At 41.6% G+C, this 19821-nt stretch overlaps 2 protein-coding genes and 1 long non-coding RNA gene across 3 annotated transcripts in view; 1 reads left to right on the top strand and 2 right to left on the bottom strand.

Annotated features, from left to right (window-relative positions):
- The window catches only part of LOC109428067 (neither inactivation nor afterpotential protein G), a 28990-nt gene extending 18769 nt beyond the window's left edge, over positions 1-10221 (bottom strand). The window contains exons 1-3 of the mRNA XM_029863975.2: positions 9804-10221; positions 9530-9732; positions 9064-9300 (exon numbers count right to left, since the gene is read on the bottom strand). Of these exons, the coding sequence (XP_029719835.2) occupies positions 9064-9300; positions 9530-9732; positions 9804-10032 (669 nt within the window). The 5' untranslated portion in view covers positions 10033-10221. The remainder of the gene's footprint in view (positions 1-9063; positions 9301-9529; positions 9733-9803) is intronic.
- The window catches only part of LOC134291971 (uncharacterized), a 165052-nt gene that overhangs the window by 33396 nt on the left and 111835 nt on the right, over positions 1-19821 (top strand). The gene's annotated exons all lie outside the window — the stretch shown is intronic.
- LOC109418288 (probable ribosome biogenesis protein RLP24) lies at positions 10361-11272 on the bottom strand. Its single transcript, XM_019692451.3, has 2 exons — positions 11099-11272; positions 10361-10990 (listed from the first exon to the last, which is right to left on the bottom strand). The coding sequence occupies exons 1-2, from the start codon at positions 11177-11179 to the stop codon at positions 10487-10489; spliced, it is 585 nt and encodes a 194-aa protein (XP_019547996.1). The 5' UTR covers positions 11180-11272; the 3' UTR covers positions 10361-10486.

Raw genomic sequence — 19821 nt, 5'->3', positions numbered from 1 at the left:
CCAACTGGAATACGCTATACGCTGTGGTGAAAGGATCCTTCGTTTAGCTAGGAGCTGAAGAACCGTGCTGTGAATATATCGGAACGTGATAGCGTTGAAGATCAATGGAGCGCCATCAAGAACATCTTAATAATTTGGTTAAACACCCGGAGAAAACAGTGGATCACCGATGATACCTGAAGGAAGGCAGAGGAGCGAAAGAACGCCAAATCCGTGATAGACAAGGTGATAGAGCAAGCGAAAACACGAGGAGCCGAAGCCATAGCCTGTCAACGCTACTCTGCACTCGAGTAGGAAGTGAAAAGCTCATGTTGATGGGTATCAGGTATCAGTAGGTCGGCTCTAGAGGCACGTTCTCCTCCATTCGGGAAATTTGTGCCATCGCCATGAACACGAGCCTATTCATCATTTACCTGACGGAGAAGGGAAGGAAAAAGGATAGGACATGGGAAAGGACAGGTAAGGGAATAGGTAAGGGAAAAGGACACTGTAATAACGCATAAGCGTACCACAATGGGTTCAAAAAGCGCCCTGAGAAGAGCACTGTGATAACGCATAAAGCGTAAAGAGAGCCTATAGCTCTTTACCACAGCGGGTCAAGAACAACAGAACGTCCTGAAGATTCAGGTTTCTGAAGTCAGTTTTACTTAATAAGTGTTTCCCGAGTACTCGGAAACGCAATTGCGCAAAAACTGGACAGTTAAATATTAAATGATACGAAGTTCCATAATCGAATTCACAGCTATCACAGGCAAATGAATCAGCTTGCTGAATATTCGCCATGTGATAACTGAGCCGGCAGTGGCCAGTCAATGCTTTGACCAGCATGCTGCAATTCTGCTTTGACAGATTTGTTAGATACTTTGCCACCCCTAGAGATGGCTCAGTACAATACAATTTTGTTTGACGACATGACTTCAAACTATTCCAGTATTGTCTGTGTTGAGTAGCAGCCCAGGTGTGAATCTGAAGCTTTACCCAACACTTCGATATCGGAATAGCTGGCTCAGGGCCAATGAAGTCATGTGATGCTCCAGTGCGAGCTAACATTTCCAGCGATGGAAGAATGGCCAGGTACCCATACAAGGTGAACAGCGTTTGCTGAATTCAGCTCCTCGATTTGAGTTCGACAAGCGATAACTATCTTCGACCTGGAGTTGGCCGAAGCAAGTGCTTTAATAGCAGCCTGGCTATCTGAACAGAAGTATATTACTTTGCCCATTACGTGCTGCTGAAGTGCTGATTGCACTCCGCACATAAGAGCAAAGATTTCGGCCTGAAAAACGGTGCAGTGTCTACCAAGTGAATAAGACTGATACAGCCTTAGCTCACGAGAATAAACACCAGCACCTGCTCGACCTTCGAGAAGGGAGCCATCAGTGTAACATACGATGCCGACTGAAATACTTCTTTCCAGATAACCAGATGTCCACTCTTCCCGGGAAGGGAATTTCGGGAAAAATGTCCTATATGGAAAATTACAAGCAATTGTAAGATCACTTGGAGCAAGTACAACTTTGTCCCAATTCACCAAAAGTGGAAACAACGAGGTGTGTGTTGATGTGCGGTTCACAGGAGTTTCCTCTAGTAGACCGAGTACCCGTAACCAGTAAGTGCAAGAAAGGGCTTCTTGTTTGAGATGAATGTGTAGAGGGGCAACGTCAAAGAGCACTTCGAGCGCTGCCGTAGGAGTTGAAGAGAACGCTCCAGACATCGCCATTAAGCACATCCTTTGGAGATGGCCTAACTTTGATTGGACCGTTCCTGTTACCGATAGCAACGAGGTCATGGTGACGACCATGAAACGGTCATAGGTGGCTATGCATTGAAGAAAAAAAAAATCTGTCATTACTTCAAAAACTTTCAAGCGAAGCAGAAGCAATTAAACCAAAAACTCAAACCTCCAAACCTGAAAAAAACTCAAACCTACTGTCCCGAAATTAGTCCTCCCAAGTCAAGACTTCCGAACTGAACCTGACCCCTGAAATCCGCAAGAGAAATACCGCAGCGACGTAATCTGGTTGTTGGCATCCGGTACGGTCCGTCTCCCGGAAAGAAGTCCCCGATCGCTGGCATCTGGTACGATCCGCCTCTCTGAAGGAAGTTCCTAGTTGCTGATACCGGATACGGTCTCCCGGAAGGTACGTCCCGAGATTCCGACCGAACCCTGAAGTGTCCCCTGTTGCTGACATTTGGTCCCTCTCTCCGGCAGGTACGTCCCGAGATTCCGACCGAACCCTGAAGTGTCCCCTGTTGCTGACATTTGGTACCTCTCTCCGGCAGGTACGTCCCGAGATTCCGACCGAACCCTGAAGTGTCCCCTGTTGCTGACATTTGGTCCCTCTCTCCGGCAGGTACGTCCCGAGATTCCGACCGAACCCTGAAGTGTCCCCTGTTGCTGACATTTGGTCCCTCTCTCCGGCAGGTACGTCCCGAGATTCCGACCGAACCCTGAAGTGTCCCCTGTTGCTGACATTTGGTACCTCTCTCCGGCAGGTACGTCCCGAGATTCCGACCGAACCCTGAAGTGTCCCCTGTTGCTGACATTTGGTCCCTCTCTCCGGCAGGTACGTCCCGAGATTCCGACCGAACCCTGAAGTGTCCCCTGTTGCTGACATTTGGTCCCTCTCTCCGGCAGGTACGTCCCGAGATTCCGACCGAACTCTGAAGTGTCCCCTGTTGCTGACATTTGGTCCCTCTCTCCGGCAGGTACGTCCCGAGATTCCGACCGAACCCTGAAGTGTCCCCTGTTGCTGACATTTGGTCCCTCTCTCCGGCAGGTACGTCCCGAGATTCCGACCGAACCCTGAAGTGTCCCCTGTTGCTGACATTTGGTCCCTCTCTCCGGCAGGTACGTCCCGAGATTCCGACCGAACCCTGAAGTGTCCCCTGTTGCTGACATTTGGTCCCTCTCTCCGGCAGGTACGTCCCGAGATTCCGACCGAACCCTGAAGTGTCCCCTGTTGCTGACATTTGGTCCCTCTCTCCGGTAGGTACGTCCCGAGATTCCGACCGAACCCTGAAGTGTCCCCTGTTGCTGACATTTGGTCCCTCTCTCCGGCAGGTACGTCCCGAGATTCCGACCGAACCCTGAAGTGTCCTCTGTTGCTGACATTTGGTCCCTCTCTCCGGCAGGTACGTCCCGAGATTCCGACCGAACCCTGAAGTGTCCCCTGTTGCTGACAGTTCCCAAGTAACCACGGTACTGAAGCATTATTGCATGCAGATATACGGTGTACTTAGAGCAATCATTACTTTACATGCAAACTAAAAGTTGATTTAAAGTGGAAATGGGCAATTATGCGACTGCTTCAAGATTATACCAGTATAATCCTAATTTGATTCTATAATTGCCCACTTCCACTTTAAATCAACCTTAAGTTTGCATGTAAAGTAATGATTGCACTAAATACACCGTATATCTGCATGCAATAAGGCTTCAGCACTGTGGTTACTTGGGTTTTCACTTTGCCCTTTTGCCACCACACCAGACATCCATAAGCCAATATTGGACGAACAACAGTTGTGTAAATCCATTTGATATACTTGTATAAAGTGGTGATAAGACTCCCCCTTGGGGGCATCCACAAACACTCAATTTCCTAATCGCCACTTGACGCAATGTCGAGAAGAGATGTCGGTTTTTGAGCATTTGATGAATCCAATTGGGAATCATTGGAGATATACCATGACCCCGTGCGGCTTCCAATATGGCATCGAAAGGCACGTTGTCAAAGGCACCCTCGATATCTAAGAAAACACCCAAGCAGGATTGCTTTTGAGCGAATGCCTTCTTGATATCGTAAACAACTTTGTGTAAAAGAGTCACAGTGGACTTTCCAGATTGGTAAGCATGTTGGTTCACATGAGAGGGCACATTGGCCAGATGAACATCACGGATGTGATGATCGACTATGCGTTCTAAGCATTTCAGAAGAAAATAGGTCAAACTGATAGGTCTGATGCTCTTTGCTTCTTCATACGACGCGCGACCCAGTTTCGGAATAAACTTCACAGTAATATCCCGCCAGGATTTGGGAATATACCCTGTAGCAAAACTGCAAACAAGTAGTTGTTTCAAAACATGTTTGAAATGATCAAATCGCTTCTGAAGCAAAATAGGATAAATCCCATCTGCCCCAGGAGATTTGAAAGGAGCAAAGCTATTAAGTGCCCATTCAATCGATTCTAAAGTTATAATACTCCGAGCCGAAGCTAAAGAATCATAACTACAAGAAAAGACCTCAGGTTCATCCGAAGATGTAATATCCACACATCCGGGGAAGTGTGTACTGAATAAACATTCCAAAACTTTCACATCAGAGGAAGTGAAATCATCATTTGGCAAACGAAGTTCGTTCACTTGAAAATCCTTAGATTTTGCAAGGATTTTGTTCAATCGACTGGCTTCACTCAGACTGGAAACATTTGTTCAAAGGTTTTTTCCAGCCGGATCGTTCAGCAGACCGAAGAGCTTTCTGGTAGGCCTTGCGAGCCGACCTGAAAGCCTCCGATCCAGCCGAACGTCGTCTGTTCCAACTCTTTCTACATTGTTTCCTGAGCTTCGCCAGATCGGAGTTCCACCAAGGGGTTCCTCTTGTGGTCTTCACAGACCGCAGAGGGCAGGCTTCTTCAAAAGCTTCCATGATAAAGGCCGTTGTAGTATCAACGGCATCATCTAAATCACTTGGAGTGTCAATTGATGGTGAGTATCCATGAAATTTGGCTGCAACCAAATCGGTAAAGAGATCCCAGTTGGTTGACCGGGGATTCCTGAAACGCAAAGTTTGCGAAGTAACATTCACATGTTCAAACAAAATGTAGCGATGGTCGGATAAAGATTCTTCATCTGACACATGCCAATTGGTCAGCTCATGACTAATTCTTCTAGAGCAAAGCGTTATGTCTAACACTTCCTCTCTACCAGATACCATGAAGGTTTTGAAGTACAGTATGCTATGACTTGCTTGAAAGCATCCGTAGGGGATGGTTCATCATGCGGTAAATAAACCGAACAATAAACGTATTTCCTGTTGAGGGTTCCAACAGATACATCGATTGTGATAGCACATACATCTCTGGTAGTTAGTTCAGAGATGAGTATAGCAACGATTATTGCGTTGTTTACAAGCACACATGCTCGAGGCATAAAACGTGAGTTGGCCATTTTATTTTTACTGAAAGTAGCAAACACCGGATTCACAAGGTTTCCTAGATAGAAATTCCCCTTACGAAAGTAAGGTTCTTGGACTAACGCCACTTGGGCTGTACCATTTTGCATAAGTCTACAAAGATTGATCGTTGCTGTTCTTTTGTGCTGAAGATTGATCTGAGCTATCCTAACCGTAGCCACTACCCAAACTAGGCAAGTTTAAACTCTTAACAATCACAGCACAAAAAAGAACAGCAACAATAAAGCCAGATCGGTGTCGATTTGAGTGCGCCAAAGGCGAGGATGCACAGAATACACTGTGTAAAACGCATAATGCGAAACCATATAGGTGAAAATTTAAACTAATTAATAACATCTTACATCTTCATAATCCCGCTCTTATTCAGCGTCAAGTACCATGAGATTGAAGAAGGGCAGCTGATTGTCTCGGAGAAACACAAGGTCCACCGCACTATTGCACCGGTTAGCGCAATAAGGGCAAAATACTGTGGAGGGTGCCCTGGTACTCCACAGGCTCCGTTTGCGATTAGGTTTTTATAAGACCCCCCCTAACCATTCATTCCTAGGCACGGTAAGCGTAAAGCCGCATAACACCATGAATTAGGGGTCACCTGATTAGTGGATTCCTACCACTGGAATAGGTGTTCCGTAGTGTTATTCTTAGCCAATTGAGACAACCGCTACCGACACTACACAGCTAGCCTGATCGAGAAAAGAAGTTAATATTGACGATCAACTTCATACGGACCCGAACAGCCGATGCTGTCGTGAACACCCGGAGAGAACAGTGGATCACCGATGATACCTGAAGGAAGGCAGAGGAGCGAAAGAACGCCAAATCTGTGATAGACAAGGTGATAGAGCAAGCGAAAACACGAGGAGCCGAAGCCATATAGCCTGTCAACACTACTCTGCACTCGAGTAGGAAGTGAAAAGCTCATGTTGATGGGACAAGAGAGCGTGAGTGGACTCCCTAGCCGACGAAGGTGAGAAAGCTTGCAGCTTTCCGCTCAAAGGCTCATGGCGGCGCAGCCTCAACAAAGAAATACCTAAAGGAAGTCGACAGAAATTTGACTTAGCCACAGGCCAAGGCGACGAAGGGAAATCGTCTAGGGTGGAAATCTTTCAATTTGGCCCTCTGCATCACCGTGGTTGCTCCCTGACAGGCGGAGATTCATATAGTTTTATAAGGGTACTTCCACGAGAACAACTCTGGCGTTCGATTTGGATAGCAGGGTGTCTACTCATAACTCAAAATAAAATTCCCTGAGTTTTCCAGGTTTTTCCAGATAAATTTTTAAAAGTTTATAATTCAAAAACTAACCCAAATTTTCTAAAAATTCTAAAGGTTGACGTAGGGTATCATCGGCAGGTTTGTTCTCTTCGTCATAAGGGATTTATGTCGGCCAAATTGACTGAAACTTGATCATATTCAGCTTGGTTGGGAAGGATTTGATGCCAACTCTGAGTTCAACAGGTACCTACCAAAAAAAAACCCATGATGAAGAGACCAAAACTGCCGAAAATACGTAAATTCCTCTACTCTTCAAAAATTCTTTCAAGATTTCTGAGCGTAATTCCTGGAATTTCTTCCAAAGTTACTTCCGGGCTTTCCGCAGGATTCTTTCACGAGATATCTGTTTGAGTACGTCCCGATATTTCTTCCGATATACTTCCAACAATTCTTCCTAGATTCCTCCTGACGATCCAGGTTTTTCCTGAAGTTCTTGTCGAGATTTCTTCAATAACACTAGTTTACATCATTTTTGAACTCAGTAAGCTGATGATCATTTTTGGTGTAGAATCATGCCCTGAGTTCGAAAACGCGAAAGAAAAAAATTACAGTAGAGCGGAAATTTTTTCGACTTTCCATACAAGGTTGATGATTTGAAATCGATTTTTGTTCTATTTTTAAGCAAAGTCGCTCTTTTCAAACATCTCATTCTCCGTAACCAATGCTCCGATTGAGCTGAAATTTTTACTGTAACTCGCCTACATATGATATGTCAAATAAACGTCAAGAAAGAATTTTAAAGTTGGTTTTTTCTTATTGAAAAAAATACATTTCATCAAAAATTTTTGGGAATTTTGCTAAAATTTAAGAAGATCGTCCCTAAAACTCGCCAATATCTTGAATTTCATCAATCTAACGCAAAACTAGTATTCAGATGATCGAATGGTATTGTATTCAGCTTTTAATTTATGGAAAAAGATTTGTAATTGGTTGAACAAAACGCAATATATTTGAATTTTAGTAAATTATATATTTTGAAAAGTTGCAAAATTCGATATTGAGCTAAAACTCAAAAACTGTTCTACTTAAAATTTTTTGAAGGTCGGTTTTGAAATCAGCGCTAAATTGTGCTTCAAAAATTTTGGTCGTTCACAGAAGTTCACGACTTTCGTTTTATTTTGTAAACTAGTGTAACACTTTCTCGCCATATTTTCTTTGAATTCTCTGGAATATTTCTACAGGAATGTCCAATAAAATATTTCGTAAGTTATCTCAGGAGACATTCTGAGGAAAATCCGTAGAAGAATCCCTGCAATAACTTTGGGAGAAATCCCTAAAGGAGTATCCGGAATCTCGGGACAGTTTCTGGTAAAGATTCCGGGAAAAAATTTGGAAATAATGCAGAGAATATCTGTAAAAAAATCTCAGGTAGATCACTGCAAGAAATCCGGTACAACTACAAGGAACAGCCTGGCTCTGAAGGAATGCAAGAGAAGAATTAAACGAGAAATATCAGCAATAACTCCTGTAGAAATTCCAAAAGGCACTCTGGAAAAAAAAATCTTAGAAGAAAGTCCAGGGTAAATTAAGAAAAACTCTGAGAGACATCTCATGACCAACATCGGTAGGAATCTTCTGAGAGAAGTTCCAGGAGATACTCCGAGAGAAATCTCATTTAAAACTTAAAAAAAAAACCCTCGCGAAAACTTTTAAGAAATTCCTGTAGTAGACCAGGAAGAACATCTTGAAGAAAACCCAAAGCAATTGTTTGAAGATATCACAGGAAAAAAAACGAAAGAAATCTCTTTAGGAACTCTTGCAGTAAATTCGTGAAAACTCCTACAGAAACCCTTGGAGGAACTTTAGTAGAAACCCCTGAAATAACTCCTTTAGCAACTCTGAAAGAAATTCTGGGGAAGTCCCAAGAGGAACACCGGAAGAAATCGCTAAGAAATTTCCATGAGGAATGCCGAAAGAAATTCCACGATTTATCCCGACAGAAATTCTTATAAATTCTTATTCGGGATAAATTGTGGTAGAAATCCTACGAAGATTTCTTTGCGCAAAACACTGGAGGAACTCCGGGAAGAAATAGCATCCCCGTGAAAAACTCCATGAGAAATCGGTTGGAATTCAGGAATCCTGGAAGGAATCCGGACGTATACCTTTCCGGAAAAAAATCAAAAAGGAATACCAAGAAAAATAGCGTCAAAAATGAGGAAGGAATTTTATAAGAAATCCTGGGAGACATTCCAGGAGGTATTTCTAAAGAAGTTCCAGAAAGAAACCCTGACGGAATTTCTGGATAAAATCCTTGTAGCGAAATTTCTATATGGATTTTTACTACCAGGTTTTTAGTCATACGAACCAATGTTTTTTTTTATCGGAGTAAAATTTTCCTGAGTACTCGAGATATTCCCTGAGTATTCCAGGTGTCTCCCTGTTAAATAAAATTCCCTGAGGATTCCCGGTTTTCCAGGTAGTAGACACCCTGGATAGGAATCACAGCAAACTTACGACCTATTCAAATCGAACGCCTGAACTATGTTTTCAATCCACTTCTCTTTCATGATTCTTCCCAGTTCTCAACAAACCGTCACGTTTACCAAATACCTGCATTATGTAGGATACATGTATTCCTATTTATAGAGCTCACCTCGAAAATTTCGTCATCCTTCTTCAGTTCCAGCTCGCACGCTTCTTGCGACATCGTGCCGTCATCCCCTACTTGCTTCTCATGTCGCGCCAGGTAGGGCTTCATCTGCTCGTAGCCCCAATCCAACGCTCCCAACTGTCGCCATCGTTCGAAATCCTCTCTAATCCCGGCAAAGTGCAGCATGTAATTGATTTGTCCCGAACCGCCCAGCCCTCGGCCGCGCGGTAGAAATTGTTGCTAAAAAAAGGCAAAATGGAAAAGATACAGGTAGAAGTAAATTCAAACATGTCCTGCAAAATTATACGGCTATCATCAATTACATAAAAATGTCTGTAAAGCATTCTCAAATTCATCAAAGTATTCTACATACTTAGTTGAATTCCACAGTGAGATATAAGAACATGACTGTCGTGCATTTTCAAATAATACGTAATTTGCGTGATTCCATATATGTGACGAAGCTTACATTATTGATTAGCCCATGTGACGAATACTTCTGCGGCGTTGTACGGAAAGCCCAATCGTAGCGGGTTTGTTGCATGGCCGTGCTGAATAGCGGCATAATGGAAGCCGCTCCAAACACGTCCCCAGCCTCCACGAGGAGAACTGATACGTTTGGATTCGCCGAGAGCCGGTTGGCCAGAACACTTCCAGCCGTCCCAGCTCCAACTGAAATGGAATGATGAAGCTTTAGGCGTCCTCATCGGTTTAACTTACTATCATTATTGCTATCGACTTACCTATTATGAAATCGTATGTAGCATTCCGTTGTGAATTGATATCTTCAATTCGGTTTGGAATATGTTCTAACCCAAGGTATATCCAGATCGAATATAGAATAATGGCAATGGTCCCTAGAATCACCATCACACTCAAAGCTATTTGCTTCAGAATTCCCATGATCAAACCGTAATAGAGAGCGGATTCTACTTCTATACAGCCGTAATTGATACTGACCGTGAAGGGCATTTTGTGCCAAGAAAGGGCAGTTACAATGCACTATGGTTTCGAAGGAATGTTTATGCAGACAAAAATAATAGATTTTGCTGTCAGTATTTATCTATCCTTGGGGACATTAACCTCCCCAGCAACTCCTATCCCTACCTCCTCGTGGGACGTCTGCCTTATTACGACTTTTGAACCATTGTGCTTACCTATAACATTTGTTCCTTGGGTAGTTATTCCAAGCGCTGAGCAGCAAGTTGCTCGGATTGCTAATCTAATTATGCAGTCTATTGACACTCCTCCACACACAGGCTTTCTTTCCCTTCTAATGCATACAACCAACAAACCTGCCTTTTTCCTGCATAGTTCTTCATTCGTACTGTTTTAAATATAGAGTATCTAAAGAAAACCTAAACTTAACGCGCCGTACCTTACATACCTAAACGTCTCCACCCGAACTGCTTCACGCAGTCCCACCTTACGCCCTCATCATCTCGGCGTCCTCTTCCAGCTGACCGGCGGATTCCTCCAGCTGTTTTTCCAACTGGCGCGCATCGACGTATTCGATCTCCTCTTCCTCGTCTTCCACGTCCATCAGCAGGGCCGATTGCTGGGCTTCCTCCTTGGCACGGCGCTCCTTCAGACCGACGGCCGGCGACCGGATCAGCGAGATGTTCTTCTGCACGTCCACGATGTCGTTGTGGATTTCGTGGTCCCGTGCCTTCCGCAGTCGTTCCATGACGAAATGCCTCTCGCGACGTTCCTTGATTTCTGTGATCTTCTTGATGGCGTCGATCGTCTTGGACCACAGTTCCCGGTTGTATTTGACCGGAACGTTGCGGCGCTTTTCGAACTCGAACGACGGATCGATGGTCAGCTCTTTGCCGTTGGTCTTGCGGTACGCCTTGGTCCAGCGGATCTTTCTCGGGTTCTTCTTCTTGTTGAATGCCCGGCGGCATTTCGAACGGCAAAATCTGAAAACCTGGGTGCGCGAAAAACAAAAACACAAAACAACACCCGTTCAGTTTGAGGTTAGGGGCACATCGTCCTGCCAGGTCCTGCCGAGCAATGTTGTGAAATTTCCACCTACCTTGCAGTCATTCCGGACAAAAACCATTCCGTGACCGGGGAAGATCTTGCTGGAGCAGAAGTAGCACGTTTCGATCCTCATTTTGGACCGTTTACTGCCGGAATTTTACGAAAAACTACCTTTTTCGCGGAGCACCGAACTGGCACACGCGTGCAGTAAATAAATAAAGGAACTGTCAAACTGGACGCGGTTGCCAGTTTCGCTGGTGTCAACTGGTATAATTTCATTTTCATGCAAAAGTGGTATAACATGAGATGCACGGAGAAATTCATGTCACACTGCGAACCCAGCTCTACTCTTTAAGGAGTAAAAAATACCCTCTTTCGACAAATATATGAAACTGTCAAAAAAGAGGGTACTTCAAAATTTTCAATAAAGGGTATTTTTTGCTCTTTTGCATGTTTCGAGCACATTCCCATTAATGGGTGAAAATTGTGTTAGAATATTTTTCTCGCGCTCAGGAACAGGAGATGGCAAGATGGACACAGTTAAAATGTAAGTTTGCATTGAAATATTATTTTGCCAGCTTTTCAAACGGTTTATTATTAATTAATTAGGGTATCCAATATAATTTGGACCCCCATATATTTTGGACCCCCTGTGTCCTTTTATCACAACTTACACAGGTTTAATGATGAGATGACGAAAATTTTTAGAATCATTCGCTAAATAAGATCGCTCTCCACGGGCAGCAATCATTTCCTCACTGGAAATATCCTTATTTGCCTTGAAATTATGTTTTGCTAATTTCGTCATCCGTGCGAGTGTCGCATCATGTTTACAAAAAGAGGTTGCGGTGCTGAGGAAACTTGCAGATGTAAACAAAAACGTTTATCATTCTTGCGCATTAAATTCGCAAAGTTCGTCTAATCAGCCTTTGTCAATCAAGTAATTAGGATGTGATCCAGCATATTCAAGCGGCAAATTCTTCCAAAATAGTTTCGAACGAGTTTAAACACCGGGTGTCCAAAATATATACTGAAGAGGGTCCAAAATATATTGGGGTGTCCAAAACAGTGAAAACTGATGCTTCAAAAATCAGTTATTTTCATCAAATTTTCAGCCAGAAATGACCTTGTGGGTATTTTTAACGGACAGTGGAGGCTTTTACGAACATACTAACATCATCATTATGTGTAAATACCTTCTGAATCTGTTTGATTTTGAATTAAATTCAAACCAATGTCCTCTAGGGGTCCAAAATTCAACCGTTACCCTATATACTCCTTTGCAGGGATCTCGTCAGATAGTGGATTGAATATCCAAAAGACTGGAGAAGACGAGAAACCTATACTTTCGAGGATTTTTCTGCATGCAAGGCATAAGGGGACCAGATCTCGAGCACAGAAGGAAAGTTCCAGACACCTGTTTCAGGATGTTTCAGAGCGAAGCATCTCGTCAAATTACTCTCCAGGTTGGCGAGAAGTATTCCTTCCGGCCATTGCATTCTACCTCGAAGGATTTCATCACCTCATGTTGCAGCGTCATGGCATCGGGCGGAACTTTACAGTAAAATCACTAGACAAGAGATTTGTTGATTAATAAAATTATATTTTTTACATAATTGTATGTTCTCGTTGTTTCTTGTTTATTAGTTCTTCAAAAACTAAATTCAAGAGAAGTTTCTACAAAAATGAAAAAAGAGTGAAATTTACCCTTTTTTCTATGCGTTTCGATTTGGAAAAAAGGGTAAAAATTATCCGTTGGTTTGACGTACGAGGCCTGTACTCTTTAAAGAGTACAGGCCTTTTACTCTTTTTATGAGTTCACCTCAGGCCCCTGACACGGCCCATATCAATGCATTGGAATCATGGTAGACAGGATGTCCTGGGCGCTAATAAATAGCGCCCACTGTCAAATGCGAAAACAACAACAATTTTTTGTTTAACGTTAGTTTAGTTTGTTGATCAGTTTTTGGAATCATTTTTTCCACCGCTTATGAGCACAAAACACTTCCCAAGTAACCACACTGTTAAAGCTGTACGTATTGCATATATAAAGCGCATATATTGGCATGCACTGCCCTACATTAACCATTAAAGTTGAATTAAAGTGGCAAGTGGCGCCACTATTGCTGACTTACGATTATACTGGTATAATCGTAATTCAACAATAGTGGCGCCACTTCCCACTTTAATTCAACTTTATTGGTTTATATAGAGTAATGCATGTCAATATTTGTACGTTATTTATGCAATACGTACAGCTTCAACAGCGTGGTTACTTGGGTTCAAACTCGCTTTAATATTAATGTACGGTAAGAGGAGCATACGATTAGTTGAATAAAGCAACCCAACAAACACGCATTGTGAATGTGATTTCGTTTGTGGCTCACAACATCAAACAAAAGCTGCGTTTGTTGATTACACGCTCGTTTTAATTTGCACGAAAATGAGTATAAGGCAGTTAGATGTTGGCTACGATAAATTTCATTCATGCCAGGGGCCTGGTTCACCTAGTTACTCTCAAAGAGAGTACATCCCGAATAAAATGATATCATACGACGGCGATACAGTCAATCATTTTCTGATTATTGCGGATTTTTAGAAAAATTTCCACTCTGCGGTAGCCGCCGAGTTCTACCGCAGCTGTCAAAGTCCTACCGCAGGCTTGAAAATCATCCTTTCATTGAAACTGAAGGCCAAATCAAAGCATGCTTGCAAGGTGAATTGAACTGAAAACCAACAACAAACAATGATCATCGGCGTCGTATCCAAGGCTATCCAAGGCATCGCTAGGGCTCGCTAGGGTAGATCGATGATACTTCAGTGAAAATCAGTAGTCTGACAGCTGCGGTAGCTTTTTGTTCTACCGTAAAAAGGAAAGTTTTCTCTAAATTAGCAATATTCGTGGAATCATAAAATGGATCATAAACCGATGATTATATGAATGATATTAATGATAACAGGAATCATATCCGGATTTTGAATGATAGACCGAATGGGTTGTTAAGTATCGTTACCATTCAAAAACGGCTATTATCACGAACAAAATTTTCATCAAATTATTCACGCTATAATCACTTTATCATTGATTTTATGATACACTGAATAATGAAACAAAAACTGAAATATTTCACAGTTCTGCCTTACCGACTTAAAAAATGTTACACCCCTGCAGATCCATTTGCTGTCAAAGTTCGTGACGTCATCTGTTGTGTTTATTTTGGTGCTGCTGGATGTTTTTTTGTTACACAGTTGGGAATCGAACTTGGCTGCTGCTGGAATGGTGACTTTGTTTTTTTTCTCGCGAGTGCTTTTCTTGTTGCACCATATCGACATTGTGCTCGCGAGTGTTTAGAAGGCAGTTTTGTGAGATTTAAAAGTCGAAGCGTCGAAGTATATACAGAAAACGACATGAAGGAACTTTCGTCTTGGGCCTCAATGCGGGTCGCCGCACACTTTGTTGTTTCATGAAAGGTACGTTATTCGATTACTTAGGTGATGACCCGAAAACAGTCAGGAATGCACCATTGCAGTGCGAAAAGTTAGTTACCAGCAAGGTTACCAGTCAGTAGCCGATACACAGAGTGGCGGCAAAATATGCTGCGGAGTGATCGAATTACAGCACGTTGTGCAGTTTCCATAATCACTAAATACCATGCGCTTAGTGTACATTAATTATTATGACCTGATGATGACTTCATTATGAAGGATTCTACAACTCCTCTGCATCCGTACAACCCAAACTTTGTACACATAGCCATCAATTTGCGCAATCCGAATCATTCAAAATTATATAATTATCATTGACTGTGTAATAATCATTTGTTCTATGATATATGAACAGTATTGAAACGTACAATTTTTATAGTTTAAATCATCTGATCATAGCGCAATCATTACTTGAATAAGTATTATTCAGTGAATAGAAAGCTTATAATATACACGATACCATGAATTGTAAAAATCTATTCGGGATTTCTACCCTTTAAAGAGTAGTTTGGTTTCTCAGTGCAGGAAATTTTATTGCGTTAATTGATTTGTCTTTGGCTGGTTCGTCTCTCTCTTGCGTTAAATTAGACTGTCCCCACCTCGGTCCCCACTACCCAAGTAACCATGCTCTTGATGCTGTACGTATTAGCCTGGCACACGGTTTATATGGGAAAATACAAAAAAATGGAAAAACTCAAGTTCCTGTATACTTTTTGAGTTCCGCTTTGCCCTGATAAAAATTTCCAATAGAATCACCATAAACTACCATTAAATAGTGATAAATGGTGATAAATTTGACTGTTCAACATCAAATTATATTGTGTACTTATTTTCCTGCTGAAAATGCTCTACTGAAACTACAATACGTGAACAATAAAATCTATGGCACTAGAGATTTCAATAATAAAAACACTATAAATTGTATGGTAGTTGACTCAATTTGCTCCAGAAAATTTGGATTTTTTTTATGGTAAAAATACATAACAACCCCCATTTTCTATTGTAAAAGTGACATTTACAATACATGCTATGGTGGAAAACAATAGAGTCTGTTGTTACTCTATCGTTTTAAACAATTGAATTAATGGAAACTACCATTCATTTCAGCGTATTGTAACAACCCAAGTAACCACGTCGATGAAGCCTTATTGCATGCAGATATACGGTGTATTTAGTGCAATCATTACTTTACATGCAAACTTAAGGTTGATTTAAAGTGGAAGTGGGCAATTATAGAATCAAATTAAGATTATACTGGTATAATCGTGAAGCAGTCGCATAATTGCCCATTTCCACTTTAAATCAACTTTAAGTTTGCATGTAAAGTAATGATTGCTCTAAGTACACCGTATATCTACATGCAATAAAGCTTCAGCACCGTGGTTACTTGGGAATACATTCTGTTGTATCTCTATGATCTTTTTTATCAGGGTGGTCCCATATCAACTGTGCAAAATTTTAGATCGATCGGAAAAACTATATTTTAGCGCCCGCCATTCTTAGTTTTTCCACAGACAAACAGACGTAACACTTCGAACATTTTTTGATTCAAATCATAGTCACGGAAACATATTCGCCCAATGCTAAAAGGGCTATGTTTGGCCGACCACCAACTAGGTGGCGGTAGTGAGCAAACGTCAAACTCGAACAAAAACTATGCGGACGCCACGGTTGGGCAGTTGGCCAACTATGAAATTTTGAAAAAGACCGTTAAATCGCCCAAGTAACCACACTGTTAAAGCTGTACGTATTGCATATATAAAGCGCATATATTGGCATGCACTGCCCTACATTAACCATTAAAGTTGAATTAAAGTGGCAAGTGGCGCCACTATTGCTGACTTACGATTATACTGGTATAATCGTAATTCAACAATAGTGGCGCCACTTCCCACTTTAATTCAACTTTATTGGTTTATATAGAGTAATGCATGTCAATATTTGTACGTTATTTATGCAATACGTACAGCTTCAACAGCGTGGTTACTTGGGCGGTGTACGATGGGAATTATCAGAGTGTTACGTCTGTTTGTCTGTGGTTTTTCATACGATTTACTATAGGGAAATTTTACTCCTGCAAAAAAAAATCGCTAGGAGTCACCCCTAGATCCCTAAAAATAAGTCGACGAATGATTTCTGTAGGTACCGTCAAATGGGGTAACTTGCAACACTTTTCGACATTGAAGCAATATCATTGAAAATCTAAGCAATTGAAACATCCTGTGAAGCATCGTGTACGCTAATTACCCCGAGTAGAATACTATGCAGCACTTGGTTTACCAAAATACGTTGCCACCTAATCAGGAGGTGCGAAATACATGCTTGTTGCAAGTTTCCCCATCTGTGGGGTAACTTGCAACATAGGACATGAAGCTAAGTTAGCTATCATTAAACAGCACTAACATTCTAGTATTTAGTCGTATTGTAAATTTTTGATATTATGCATGAAACATACCATGAAAAGATGTACACTGAGTTTTGTTTCTGCATTCGGCAAGCACAGACGTACGCAGATGTGCGCTATTGTCGGGACGACGGTGTATCTTCATCAGTAGGCTTTGATCGCGCGCGCTTTATTGCTTTATCGTTGTTTGTCGGTGGTGCTCGCTCGACGACGTGAACAATGGATGAAATGGATGAAATTGTAAATACGGTGCAATTTCGCTTCCCACCAGCGAGCCCCAGACCATCATGGTCTGAAATTGCTAATTTCGTGAAGCAGTTGGAGGAGGATCTATTGCTCATTGAAACTGCATACAGGACTGCGCATGATCGTTCCCTGTTTGTAAAATTTGTGTCTCGGGAGGCAATGATCGGATCTCTCAAGAAAAATGCAGAACCGAGGAGATTTCTGTACACCAACGGAACGGCTGTGGAGGTACGAATGTCGATCGCGGGCAGCACACTACGTTATGTTCGTGTGTTCGACTTGCCACCGGAGGTAAGCGACGAGAAATTATCGCTTGCGATAAGCGAATATGGGAAGGTGGAACGGTTAGTCCGAGAAAAGTTTCCCGCTGATCTAGGACTGGGACATATGTACACGGGTGTGCGCGGTGTGTACATCGAGCTGAACAAGGAAATCCCACCGGCAATTGAGGTCGGTAAACGTAGAGGACACGTTTTCTACGACGGTCTCAAAGATACCTGCTTTCTTTGCCATGCCGTGGGACATCGGAAGAACTCCTGCCCGCAGCGTCAGCCACGGAAACAACAGCAACCCGGATCGTATGCTGCAGTTCTTTCGGGAGAAGGAATTGTGACAACAGAGCAGAAATCGGTCGATATCTCGGAAGTCATCGAACTTACTGAGGACGAAATTATTGAAGAAATGACGGAATCGACAGACGCGGAAGAACAACAAACAGAAGAATCCAGGAATCAACTCGAGCTAGAGAAGGAAAAACGTAGGAAAGAAGGCATAGAGACACTGAAGGAAGTGGCTCACGCGATCACCGAAGCGATGGTAAAGCAACAAGCATCACAACGTCGAGCTCAATTTGCTTCAACAGGGTCGAAGGAACATTCGCGCCCAAAGAAGCTATGTGCTCGAAAAAGTCTCTATTGATTATCTTAATTTGCATTTGAATGTAATGACAAAAATTTGTTACAATTCATTAGAGTTCGGCTCCGTAAAGTTTCTAAGTAAACAATCGAGCCTTTAAATAAACGCCATAGAAAAAAAAAAAAGATGTACACTAACCAATTGACATATAATTTCTCATGAAAGGTTTGATAGTTATTGCAAGCGAGAGTATATCGTTTAGCAACAGGTCTCACGTCCCTCAAACAGACAATATATATGATTTTCGTGACTTAGCACTCATTACAAAATGTCAACAATGATTATTGTCATTTCTTGAAAAGGAAGAGTGAGTCATCTTCAAGTAATTTTCAGTTTGAAGTGGTGTTTGGCAATTTCAGCTAAATTAACATGATTGAAATACACCTATTCTACTTTGTTAATGTCAAACTCGCTAATTTGGGTATTAAACTGATACAATTTACTCCATCTAGGCTCAGAATTGATATTGGTGATTGCTTTACAGCGTTCATAAACAAAAAATGAACTTTTAACATGATGAAACATGAATGAAACTTTAAAATGTGGTATTTCCTAACAATGTTTGAATGTCACGTGCAAAAAAATATAAAAAATGAATTGTCATTTGAAAATGAATGCGTTACGTAATCAATAAATGATCCATTTCGGTTATTTCTGTCATGTATATCGTGAAATGAAGATAAATAATAGAAGGTTTCGTCAAATTCAACTGTTGCAAGTTACCCCATAGTGGTTGTCGAATATAATAATGATTTTTTGCATTACTTAGTCGATAAGTTTATCAAACTTTTATCGTTTAGCTAAGCTTACTATTAGGTACCCTAACTGCAAGGAAGGTCATCAGACTTATCGCACTTACCATAAGGGAGAGGTCAAGCACGATTTTCATACTTGTTTTTATGGCATAAAATGAGCAATCCGTTTTAACAGTGTAGCTAAACCATAAACAAAAAAACAAAGCTAATTTTTATACTAAATCGATCTTTGATACATATAATCTCTATAACCGAAATAGTAGGGCATACTAGTTTTTATTATTATTAGAAAATGCTTCACATTTAGTGTATGTCATCGTGTTGCAAGTTACACCGCTGTTGCAAGTAACCCCGTTTGACGGTAACTTCACTAGGAATCAGACCTCTGCTCTACCCAAGTAACCACGGTGCTGAAGCCTTATTGCATGCAGATATACGGTGTACTTAGAGCAATCATTACTTTACATGCAAACTTAAAGTTGATTTAAAGTGGAAATGGGCAATTATGCGACTGCTTCAAGATTATACCAGTACAATCCTAACCCAAGTAACCACGCTGTTGAAGCTGTACGTATTGCATAAATAACGTACAAATATTGACATGCATTACTCTATATAAACCAATAAAGTTGAATTAAAGTGGGAAGTGGCGCCACTATTGTTGAATTACGATTATACCAGTATAATCGTAAGTCAGCAATAGTGGCGCCACTTGCCACTTTAATTCAACTTTAATGGTTAATGTAGGGCAGTGCATGCCAATATATGCGCTTTATATATGCAATACGTACAGCTTTAACAGTGTGGTTACTTGGGAATTTGATTCTATAATTGCCCACTTCCACTTTAAATCAACCTTAAGTTTGCATGTAAAGTAATGATTACACTAAATACACCGTATATCTGCATGTAATAAGGCTTCAGCACTGTGGTTACTTGGGTAAAGACAGCAAATCGATGCGACGTTCG

This window comes from Aedes albopictus, chromosome 3 (assembly GCF_035046485.1).
Source record: "Aedes albopictus strain Foshan chromosome 3, AalbF5, whole genome shotgun sequence".
Lineage (NCBI taxonomy): Eukaryota > Metazoa > Arthropoda > Insecta > Diptera > Culicidae > Aedes > Aedes albopictus.
The sequence above is the reverse complement of the archived record's forward strand: the minus strand, read 5'-3'. Positions and strand labels throughout refer to the sequence as shown.